Source organism: Stenella coeruleoalba, assembly GCF_951394435.1.
Source record: "Stenella coeruleoalba genome assembly, chromosome: 6".
Lineage (NCBI taxonomy): Eukaryota > Metazoa > Chordata > Mammalia > Artiodactyla > Delphinidae > Stenella > Stenella coeruleoalba.
Genome location: NC_137151.1, coordinates 98,630,955 through 98,643,071, shown reverse-complemented (window position 1 = coordinate 98,643,071; position 12,117 = coordinate 98,630,955). Strand labels below are relative to the sequence as shown.

At 41.7% G+C, this 12,117-nt stretch overlaps 2 protein-coding genes across 3 annotated transcripts in view; one reads left to right on the top strand and one right to left on the bottom strand.

Annotated features, from left to right (window-relative positions):
- Positions 1 to 12,117, bottom strand: part of ADAM23 (ADAM metallopeptidase domain 23) — a gene marked incomplete at both ends in the record, with an annotated part of 161,698 nt that overhangs the window by 138,776 nt on the left and 10,805 nt on the right. The window lies entirely within an intron of this gene.
- On the top strand, positions 3,863 to 4,547 carry LOC307188174 (large ribosomal subunit protein eL15-like). Its single transcript, XM_079924935.1, has one exon. It carries the CDS (start codon positions 3,893 to 3,895, stop codon positions 4,514 to 4,516), a length of 624 nt encoding a protein of 207 aa, XP_079781061.1. The 5' UTR covers positions 3,863 to 3,892; the 3' UTR covers positions 4,517 to 4,547.

Genomic DNA, 12,117 nt, shown 5'->3' with positions numbered 1-12,117 from the left:
TCCCACATTTCCATCGTATCCTGACCTGCCCCTGAGGCCAGGGCCAACTCGCCCATCGACTTATCTGTATGATGACCAACTGTCCACTTGAAGGGGACAGGTTCAGTTTTCTCTTAGCCTCCTTTCCTCCCCAGCCTTTCCCATATTGGGAAATAGTAGCACTATTCCCCAGGAAAAAGCCTTATTGTCATTCTTGACTCCAATATTAATTTCCTATTACTGCTGTAACAAATTTCTATGATTCTGTGACTTAAGACAATACAAATAATTTTCTTACACTTCTGGAGGTCAAAAGTCCAAAATCAAAGTCTAGAGCCTAAACTGAAGGTGTCAGCAGGGCAGTTTCTCTGGGGGGGCTCTAGGAGAAAATCTGTTTCCTTACCTTTTCCAGCTTCTAGAGGCTGCCTGTATTCCGTGGCTTGTGGATTGTACACAAATATTGAAGAAGTCTATTCTAGCAGACCCAACCTGACTGAAAATCCAGATATAGAAATGTTTACAGACAGGAGAAGCTTCGTAGACCAGGGACTCTGAAAGGCTGAGTATGTAGTAGTAATTCATCAGGAAGCCTAGAAGTGGAAGCCCTCCTTCCGGGTACATCTGTCCAAGAGGCAGAGCTCATAGCCCTCAAGAGGGCCCTGTGCCTTGGGGCTAAAGAAAAGGTCACCATTTATACTGATTCTAAGTATGCCTTCTCTGTCGTGCATGCACATGGGGCCATATGGGAAGAGAGGGGTCTAACTAACATCAAGAAGAAGTTAAACACGCGGAGGAGACACTGGCCTGATTAGGCTCTGTTATAATGATGGAAGAAGTAGCCATAGTACATTGCCTGGGCCCGCAAAAGACTGATAGTTATATAGCTAAAGGAAATAATTTGGCTGATCAGGGCACAAAACAGGCAACCAGACCAAAAATCCCCATCCTAAGGCCCTAGCACTCATTCCACGTGTGGACCTATCCCTGTTTAAACCTCAGTGTTGGGAAATGGATCTAGAGAAAGCAGACGAAGGGGAATTTCACGCTGGCTTGAGACTTAGATGATCAGTACCAAACAACCAAAGAAGGCTGGATTTATAATGAACAGGGACTAGTGCTTATACCTGAGCATTTAATGGAAAGAGTTATTACCCATCTACATCAAGGAAACCATTAGGGGCGTGACCTAACCAATCACTGGCTACAGAAGTTTATTTTTGGTCCACAAATGCAAAGGACCAACGAAAGGGTAATACAAAATTGCCTGATCCAGCCAGAAACAATCCAAAAAGCAGTCCGCCCCCAATAATAAAAGGGGTGCAAAACCGAGGGACAGAACCAGGAGATGGTTGGCAAATAGACTTGACTGTTATGCCCAAAGCCATGAGAAATTACAGATATTTGCTGGTATTTGTAGACACCTTCACAGGACTCATTAAATTTTGTATTTGTTGTCGGTCTCATATATTTAAAAGGCCTCCCCACACGCATGATGATTGCCTAAGACTTAAGAGTTCAAGGTGGGACTTGTGAATATTTACAATTAAGTGCAAAACACTTTCATTCCTCTTATGGAAATCCATGCTTCTAATCAGCAGGAAGCGCCTAGAGTGATATCACCCTATTTCCTTCAAGATTGAGGAATGTGTAAAGAATTAGGGAGAAATTGAAACAGCACATAAAACACTGACCAGCTTAAAATGGCTTTGCTTCCTTAAAACAGGTTGTTGATTGTTTAAACCTGTAGTTATTTTACAGAGACAGCACTGTGCATGTGCAAGACGGGAATCCACGGCTCCAGGATGACCCCGGAACAAAGAATCTTGAGTTTGCAAAACTCAAAGAATAGAAATGTTGTCACTGGAGTCCTTTACAAAGTGAGAAGTCCTTCAAGAAGGAAAATCGGCTTCCGGATGGACTGATTTGAGACTAGCCAATCAGCTTTTGCCAAGTTCGTCCTTAAATTTTGCCCTGAACCCTGGATGGGAGACACAGATTTGAGTCCTGCTTTCTGTCCCCTTGCTGGTCAACCTCGCAATAAAGCTCTTTCTTTCCTCCAAAGCCAGCGCCATAGTACTGGCTTCTGTACACGTCGGGCAGCCGGCTTGGTAACAATCCTTCCTCGCATCTCTCCAACCTCTGTTTCCATCATGACATCTCCTTCTCTGACTCTGACTGCTGTAAGGACCCTGTGATGACACTGCCCACTCAAATATTCCAGGATAAACTCCCCATCTCAAGATCTTCAACTTAATCACATCTACAAAGTCTATTCTGCCATGTGAAATATTGTGATTTATAAGAAATATGTATATTTGGTCAGATGACCAAAATATATTTTCATATATATTTGATCTTTCCACAGTTCCTGGCTCACAGCTCCCTGGGAATTTCCTGGGCAATAAGAGCAATAGGAGAACATTTTGTCATAATATTTGGTCTCTGTCCTTAGTTCCTGAAAGTGCTTCAGAGCCATAAAGGTGTCCTGTTATTCATAACAAGCCCTTTTTCACCACAACTAAGTTTTTGTTAATGAGATGACTTTTGGAAAGCACCTAAGGATGGGGGCTGGCTGCTGGGGAACCAACCTTGAAGGGAGAGTTGGAACTTTCAGTTCCACCCTTTGACCTCTGGGGAAGGGAGAGAGGCTGGAGGTTCAATGGCCAATGATTTCATCAAGTCCTATGCAATGAAGCCTCCATAAAAACAACAGGAAAAGGAGGTTCAGAGAGCTTCTGGGTTGGTGAACACACGGAGATTCGGGGAGAGTGGTGTGCTCGGAGAGGGCATAAAGGCTCCACACCCTTTCCCCATACCTTGCCCTCTGTATCTCTTCTGTGTAGCTGTTCCTGAGTTGTATGCTTTTATAATAAACCAGTGATCTAGTAAGCAAAATGTCTCTCTGAGTTCTGTGAGTTGCTCTAAGCAAATTAATAGAACCCAAGGAGGAGGTCATGGGAACCTCTTTTTTTTTTTTTTTTTTTTTTGCGGTACGTGGGCCTCTCACTGTTGTGGCCTCTCCCGTTGCGGAGCACAGGCTCCGGACACGCAGGGTCAGCGGCCATGGCTCACGGGCCCAGCCACTCCGCAGCATGGGGGATCCTCCCGGACTGGGGCACGAACCCGTGTCCGCTGCATCGGCAGGCGGACTCTCAACCACTGCGCCACCAGGGAAGCCCTGGGAACCTCTTATTTATAGCCAGTCAGTCAGAAGCACAGGTGATAACCTGGGTTTGCAACTGGCATCTGAAGTGGGGGGGAGAGGGGCAGTCCTTTAGGACCGAGCCCTTAGCTTGTGGGATCTGACACTAACTCCAGGTAAATAATGTCAGAACTGAGTTGCTGTCTCAGATACCCTGCAGGTGTCCTGAGAATTGCTTGCTGCTTTGGGAAACCTCCTCCACACATTAGAATCTGGTGATCAGAACCACCTTTTACCACCACGTAAGGTAACATATTCACAGTTTCTGGGATTAGGATGTGGACATCTTTGGGAGGCCATCATTCTGTCTGCCATGATTCCTCTCCTTTTCTAACTCACCCATCCCACCACATCATCAACAATCTGGAGGTTCCACCCCTAAAATATACCCCAAATCAACTACTTCCCTGTAATTCCTCTGCTACCATCTTAGTGCAGGGCCACACAGACTCTGCCCTGGACAACTGTGAGCATCTCTTAACTGGTCCCCTTGCTGCCACTCTTGCCCCTCTGCAGTCCATCTATAAAGCTGCCAGAATGATCTTCTTAAAATATAAATCATGTAATGTGATTGCCTTGTTTAAAACTCATCAGTGGTTTCCCACTATAACTGGAACAAAATTCTAATAGATACTTCATCCTCTGGTCCCTTCTCACCTTTAAAATATAATAGAGCCTTTCCGTTTGGCGGCAGCCATCAGGTGAGCCGAGATGGGCGCTTACAAGTACATCCAGGAGCTATGGAGGAAGAAGCAGTCGGACGTGATGCGCTTTCTGCTCAGGGTGCGCTGCTGGCAGTACCGCCAGCTCTCGGCGCTGCACCGGGCCCTGCGCCCCACCCGGCCCGACAAGGTGCGCAGGCTGGGCTACAAGGCCAAGCAAGGTTATGTGATACATCGCGTTCGCGTGCGCCGCGGAGGCCGCAAACGCCCGGTCCCGAAGGGCGCCACCTACGGCAAGCCCATCCACCATGGCGTCAACCAGCTCAAGTTTGCCCGGAGCCTTCAGTCTGTTGACGAGGAGCGAGCGGGACGCCACTGTGGGGCCCTGAGGGTCCTGAATTCTTACTGGGTGGGTGAAGATTCTACGTACAAACTTTTTGAGGTTATCCTCATTGATCCCTTCCATAAAGCTATCAGAAGAAACCCTGACACCCAGTGGACCACCAAACCAGTCCACAAGCACAGGGAGATGCGGGGGCTGACGTCTGCAGGCAGGAAGAGCCGCGGCCTCGGCAAGGGCCACAAGTTCCACCACACGATCGGTGGTTCTCGCCGCGCAGCCCGGAGAAGGCGCCATACTCTCCAGCTCCACCGCTACCGCTCATATAAGTAATGTTTGTAAAATTCTTACCTAATAAACAGTTTAGGACATCCACGTCTGCTTAAAAGTGTTTTTTAATCTGTCTGTTAAAACTAGTTGTCTGCAGATTGCTTCATTGAATGCATTGTCAAATTCTGAAAGGTAAAGTGCAATAATGTTTGAAGATTTTAAGTGATGGTGTGTCTTGTTTCTAATAAGGGGAAAATGCCTTTGTTTTTTGCTTTATTAGGCAGTTGATATGTCCGTGTTTAAAATGCTGTCTGGTAACAATAGATGTAAAATTCTGTAAAAGAGGAGTGCAGAAACTAGCCATGTAGATTTGTTGGTGCATGTGAGGAAACCTACAGCTTTATTGGGGTGAGGCAATGCTCTGCTGGTTTACTCTAAAGTGGCTGTTTTATGGAGTTTGGCAAGGACAAACTTTAAATTGGGTTTTCCTTGGAAATGTAAAGGATGTCGTGATCCTTTATCATGATCATAATGCCGAAAAATAAAGTTGACTAGGGCCCACGTTTTTAGACTTAATGTGCTATTCCATATATGTAACTGCTGCTGCCGAAAGGAGGAAAGTAAAGGAATGCCACCATTTTTTAAGAGAATTGAATAAACCTGTTGCAAGATGTTTCTCTTACAAATTGAAACAAATCCTGGTTAACCTAAATTAAATTGCCTTGGCCTCGATGGTACCACTGAAGTTCCCATAAAAGGTGGGAGCTCCTGGTTCAGTCCCGTGACTGACCTGTAGAATACTTAACTTCATGCAAAATAGTCATGGTATTTACACTAGTGTATACTGAAACTGATGGAAATTGAACATTGGGTATATGAGGAGGGAGTTTTTAACCCTAAGGTTTGTAAGCTAGTGATGCTAGGATTGGGAAATTGGTGTTCATAAGGTCCCTTTCAAGTGTGGGAGGATAGAAGGGGCTTGGATCAAATTTTTAAATGTTTTATTTTTAGTATTAGTTTGTGACCCATTATGAAATGTAAGCCACCTCGGGGAAAACTGGGTTGGTTTTATTTCAACGTAACATTGCTAAGTCTAATCAGTGTTATCTTGGGTCAAGCCACTTTATCCATTCCCATAAGGCTACTAAGAAGAGTCGTGTAGTTGGTGTCAATACCAGTTCAGTTGGTTTCCGAAAAAAAATAATAATAATAATAATAATAGAGAAGAAATAATGCAAGTTTTTCCTTCACAAAATTTCTCTCCATCCCTCACTTCCATGGCCTTATATGCTGACAGCAGCTCTTAGCAGCTCATCAAAGGGAGGTACATGTGTTTGAGCTGTCCTTCTGGGTCTCCCCAGACGTAGAAGACAGCAAATTACCATATAATTCTAGACCTATGCCCTCCCTCTCCAAGTCTGTTTTAACTGTACATTCCTGCTAAAACTACCAGAAAAGTTAAAATATATAAGAAATGAAAATCAAGAGATAGAGGGAAGAAAGGAAGGAACACAACACAGTATAATATATTCTTCACATTTCGTAACAGGCAGACAAAAGATGTCTTAGATTGATGGATCTAAAAATAGTGCAGATAAATTATTTAACATTAAGAGAGCTAAAAATAAAAGCTTTTTTATTCCTTCGGGGAATGATGAGAGAGAGACTTACACTTTTCATTTTATTTTTTATGAACTGTGAATTCTTTGACCATGTAAATAAATATAGTAAAGCAGCTACTAATTTTGCACAAATATTTACACTAATTTTACCCATGAGGCTGTGCATGTTTATATATGCACATTGGTCATCAGTTTTTCACCTACTGTAACATTTCTTCCCTCTGATTCCCAACACTGTTCTTTGGAATTCCCCCACCGGAAACCGTCCCACCAAGGACTTCTTGCTAATAAATCAAAGGGCACTATGACCCCACTAGCAACCTCTCTGTGGAAAATTGTTCCCTAGGCCCTCTTCTGCCTCTATTTCCCAAAAGCTCTTTCCTCCCTGAATCACCTCACACCAACTACTTCTGGAGCCAGCTATTCTTCTCACACTTTCAAATAATGAGTCTACACTTTATAATTCCTAGTCTTTTTCCAACATGCCAGAATCTCAGGAAGCTGCTACTCCAAAAATGCAGGCATTGCTTGGAATAATAAACAAATCCCTAATTCAACCACCAGTATTTCATTGCCTCTTATGAACGCCCAGTCACCTCTCATTGGAGGATATTTCGCAGAATTTTAGGATCAATAAAGGGTTGGAGAGAACAAACTCACCCACATCAAAATAGCCTGAGATATAAAAATGCAAACCACTGGACCCCATACAGACCTACTAACTCAAAATGTTTTCAACAACCTCCCCAGGTAGTTCCCATGCACACAAAAGTTTGAGATACCCCAAATCAACCCAATCTAATTATTTCTGAAATGAAGAAAGTTAAATCCAGAGAGTAAATGACCTGTGCAAAATTGCCCACTTAATATGCAACCAATTCATTATTCTAGTCATACATATTCTGGTACCCTTTTAAAGGAACCTGTGAGATAAAACATGCACTAGAAAGAAACTACCTCAACATAATAAAAGCCACATAAGAAAAACCCACAGCTAACATCATACTCAATTAAGAAAAACTGAAAGCTTTTCCTCTAAGACCAGGAACAAGACAAACATGCCCACTTTTGCCACTTCTACTCAACATAGTACTGGAAGTCCTAGCCGGAACAATTAGGCAAGAAAAAGAAATAAAAGGCATGAAAACTGGGGGGTGGGGGGAGGAAAGACATAAAATTATCACGGTTTATAGATGACAGGATCTTATATAAAGAAACCCTAGGGCTTCCCTGGTGGCGCAGTGGTTGAGAGTCCGCCTGCCGATGCAGGGGACGCGGGTTCGTGCCCCGGTCCGGGAAGATCCCACGTGCCGCGGAGCGGCTGGGCCCATGAGCCATGGCCGCTGGGCCTGCGTGTCCGGAGCCTGTGCTCCGCAATGGAAAAGGCCACAACAGTGAGAGGCCCGCGTACCAGGGAAAAAAAAAAAAAAAAAAAAAGAAACCCTAAAGATTCCACTAAAAAAAAATCCTATTAGAGCTAATAAATGAATTCAGCAAAGTTGAAGGATATAAAAAGCAACACAGAAAACTTAGTTTCATTTTTATACAATAACAATGCAAAATTGTAAAAGGAAATAAAGACAGCAATTCTATTTACAATAGCATCAAAAAGAAAAAGTACTTAGGAATAAACTTAACCAAGAAGGTGAAAGACTTGAACTCTGAAACTCTAAAACATTGATAAAAGAAATTAAATAAAACACAAATAAATGGAAAGACACCCCATATTCATGGACTGGAAGATGTCAGTACTACCCAAAGCAATCTACAGATTCAGTGCAATCCCTGAATTAAAATCCCAATGATATTTTTGCATGAATTGAAAAATCCATCCTAAAATTCATATGGAATCTCAAGGGACCCTGAATAGTCAAAACAATCTTGGAAAAGAACAAAGGTGGAGGTCTCACACTTCCTGATTTCAAATTTTACTACCAAGATACAGTAATCAAAACAGTATGATAGTGATATAAAGATAGACATAAAGACCAATGGACTAAAGAGCCCAGAAATAAACCCTCACATATATGGTCAAATGATTTTCAGTGAGGGTGCCAAGACCATTCAACAGGAAAAGGACAGTCTTTTCAACAAATGGTGATGGAAGAAAAACTGGATATCCACATGAAAAAAAAAATGAAGCTGGACCCTTACATCATATACAAAAATTAATTAAAAGTGAATCAAGCGCTTAAACATAAGCCTTAAAACTATAGAACTCTTAGAAGAAAATATAGGGGGAAAGCTTAATGACACTGGGTTTTGCAATGATTTCTTGGCTATGACACCAAAAGCACAGGCAACAGAAGAAAAAAATAGATAAGTTGAACTTCATCAAAATTCAGAACTGGGCTTCCCTGGTGGCGCAGTGGTTGAGAGTCTGCCTGCCGATGCAGGGGACACGAGTTCGTGCCCTGGTCCGGGAAGATCCCACATGCCGCGGAGCGGCTGGGCCCGTGAGCCATGGCCGCTGAGCCTGCGCGTCCGGAGCCTGTGGCCCGCAACGGGAGAGGCCACAACAGTGAGAGGCCCGCATATCGCAAAAACAAAAAAAAAATTCAGAACTAAATTTTAAAAGTAAAATATCAACTCACAGAATAAGAGAAAAACATATCTGATAGAGACTGATATTCAGAATATACAAAGAACTCCTAAAACTCAACTAGAAAATAAACAACCTGATTTTCAAATGGGGAAAGAATTGAATGGACATGTCTCCAAGAAAGATATACGAATGGCCATAAAGCAAATGAAAAGGAGTTCAATGTCACTAACCATCAGAAAAATGCAAATCAAAACCATAATAAGATACTATTTCACATCCACTAGGATGGCTGTTATTAAAAAAAAAAAAAGTGTTGATATGAATGTGGAGAAATTGGAACTCTTGTGCATTGCTGGTGGGAATGTAAAATAATGCAGCTACTATGGAAAATGTTATGGTCACTCCTCAAAATATTAAGAATAGAATTACCATATAATCCAGCAATTCCACTTCTGGGTATATACCCAAAAGAACTGAATGCAGAGACTCAAACAGCTTTTATATATCCATGTTCATAGCAGCATTATTCATAATAGCCAAAGGTGGAACAGCCCAAGTATCCGTCAACAAATGAATGGGTAAACAAAATGTGGCATGTACATAAAATGGAATATTATTCAGCCTTAAAAAGGAAAGAAATTTTGATACATGCTACAACATGGATGAATCCTGAAGCCATTATGCTAAGTGAAATAAGCCAGTTAAGAAAAGACAAATACTTTCTGATTCTAGTTATATTAGGTATCTAAGATAGTCAAATTCACAGAGACAACAAATAAAATGTTGGTTGCCAGAAGCCAGGGAGAGGGAGGAATGGGGAATAAATATTTAATAGGTACAGTTTCAGTTGGAGAAGATGAAAAGCATTCTGGAGATGGACGGTGGTGATAGCTGCACAATAATGTGAATATACTTAATACCCAGAAATGTACACTTAAATGGTTGAAATGGTAAATTTTATGTTATATCTATTTTACCACAATAAAAAGAATTACCATGCAAAAACTGAACTACTCATCTTTCTCTTAAACATTATTTAAAACAAATAAGATTTGTTTTATTCATCTAACAAATAGCAAATCTCAGCTTCCAGCAAAACATCTCCAAATACTCCTTTTGAGCAATTTTCTTCTCAGAGCTTCAGCTTATATCCACCTTTCTGTGATCATCCACTCCCCGTGAAATCCAATGGTTACAGTACAATGTTTTCTTTAGCTCTGATAGTAAGAGCTCCCTCTGAAAATTCTGTGAAGACTCCTGTCCACACTATGAAGCTTGTCTTCTTTGGCCTCAAGCAGTCTCCCCAGCTAGCAAAGAAAGCACTGCTCTTCATGCGAGTAAAAACTGCAGCACTGCTACAACAGCTATAACTCTTCTCTTATTCAGCCCACTGTCTGCTGACCTCAGAAGCATCATCTATCTTTTCTCAAATAAATAATAAAGTATAATCTTTTGACAAGCTATTGACACGTCAAAAGCATTTTTGCACAGTACAAGGTAATCCTGAACTTGTCACAAGGTCAACAAATATGTTTGGGTGTTATTCTTGTTTTGTGTTTTATTGTTACAATAAAAAAATACTCCATTTTAATTGTATGGTCTATGGTTTGAAAATAGGAAAAATCAAAAAATTTTAATTAAAATGTGAATGGGACAAAGTAGGTAAACCTATTTTTTATAATATTTTTAAGCCATGAGTGAAAGTGATGTTTAAATCTTATTAGTTTTCCTAAGTTGTGTGTTTAAACACACAAACATAAAGAGCACTTCCTGCTATCAAGTTAACAACTAGCAGTAGTTTAGTTTTCGTCAGTGACTACATTATGATTAGGAGAGAAAAAAAGGTCACTCTGGGGCTTCCCTGGTGGCGCAGTGGTTGAGAGTCCGCCTGCCGATGCAGGGGACACGGGTTCTTGCCCCGGTCTGGGAGGATCCCACATGCCGCGGAGCGGCTGCGCCCGTGAGCCGTGACCGCTGAGCCTGTGCGTCCGGAGACTGTGCTCCGCGACAGGAGAGGCCACAACAGAGAGAGGCCCGCGTACCGCAAAAAAAAAAAAAAAAAAAAAAGTCACTCTGACTGAAATGGGAAGGAAGCTCTTGCAGGTTATTGAGCTGAAGAGTGGCATGATCACAGTTAGTATTTAAAAGAATCACTTTGCCTGAAATGTGTAAAACAAACTAGAGCCAGACTGACAGGAATAGGACAAAAGCAGGGATAAGAGGTAGGAAGATATTTTAATAATACAAGCGAGAGGTAATGGTAGATTAGACCAGGTTGGCAGCAATGGAGACCGTGAGAAATGGTCAGATTCTGAACAGCTCTGAAGGGAGAACCAACAAGATTTCATGGCTTGGGGTAATGCTTAAAAGAAATAGAAGGGTTGAGTCTCTTGAGCTTAGCTGGAAGAAGGATCTTCGATTTACTCAAATGGGAAGAATGTGGAAGGAGCAGGTTGGGGTAGGAGATATTAGAATCAAAAGTTCTGTTTTGGGGCTTCCCTGGTGGCGCAGTGGTTGAGAGTCCACCTGCTGATGCAGGGGACACGGGTTCTTGCCCCGGTCCGGGAAGATCCCACATGCCGCAGAGCGGCTGCGCCCGTGAGCCATCACCGCTGAGCCTGCGCGTCCAGAGCCTGTGCTCCGCAACGGGAGAGGCCACAGCAGTGGGAGGCCCGTTTACCGCAAAAAAAAAAAAAAAAAAAAAAAGTTCTGTTTTGGATGTATTAAGTGTGAGTTGCCTATTAGATATCCAAGTGGAGATACAAGATAAATAGCTGGATATGTAGTGTGGGTATCAAGGGAGAGATTATGCTCTCTGTGAAAGAACCAAGATTTTTAAATGTTACACAACAAAGAAGTTTTTCACACAAATTAATCAAATAAGTTCCCAAACTTTTAACACATTAGGGTGTTAAAAACATGCCAGGGGAAAGCCAGAAATTCTAGAAAACTAAAATGGAAAAACAATGTAAGATCTGATAAACAGACAGGATAGTTTATAAATATACTATTCAGGTAATAATCCTAAAGTGCATCACCAGATCTTAAAAGGATTAATGTCCCAAATAAAAGAATAAAAAAAATACAGATATATTTCTTTAGAAAGGGAAACAAAAATAGTTAACTATTTCCAAAAAAATGTTTCATGCACTGTTGCAAAGCCAAAAAATAACAAGACAGCATCATCCCAATGTCCCACTGGTTCTGAAGGGAACAAGTGATTGCTTTTATGCTGCCCAGGAGTGATAAATGCCTCTAACTATGGTCTGAACATTCTACAGAGATGAAAGTCCACTACATTGTACAGGACAGATCATAGTAATTAACAAGAGTTCACTAACTATTTTTAGCCATGATTTATAAGAGAAGGGGAGTCAGTGTATGAACTCCTCTTGGTTAACGCAGTTAAGAGGCAAAGTCCAAAATTTCACTTAAGTGGTTAAAGTGGTAAATTTTATGTTATTTCTATTTTACCACAATAAAAAGAATTAAAAAAA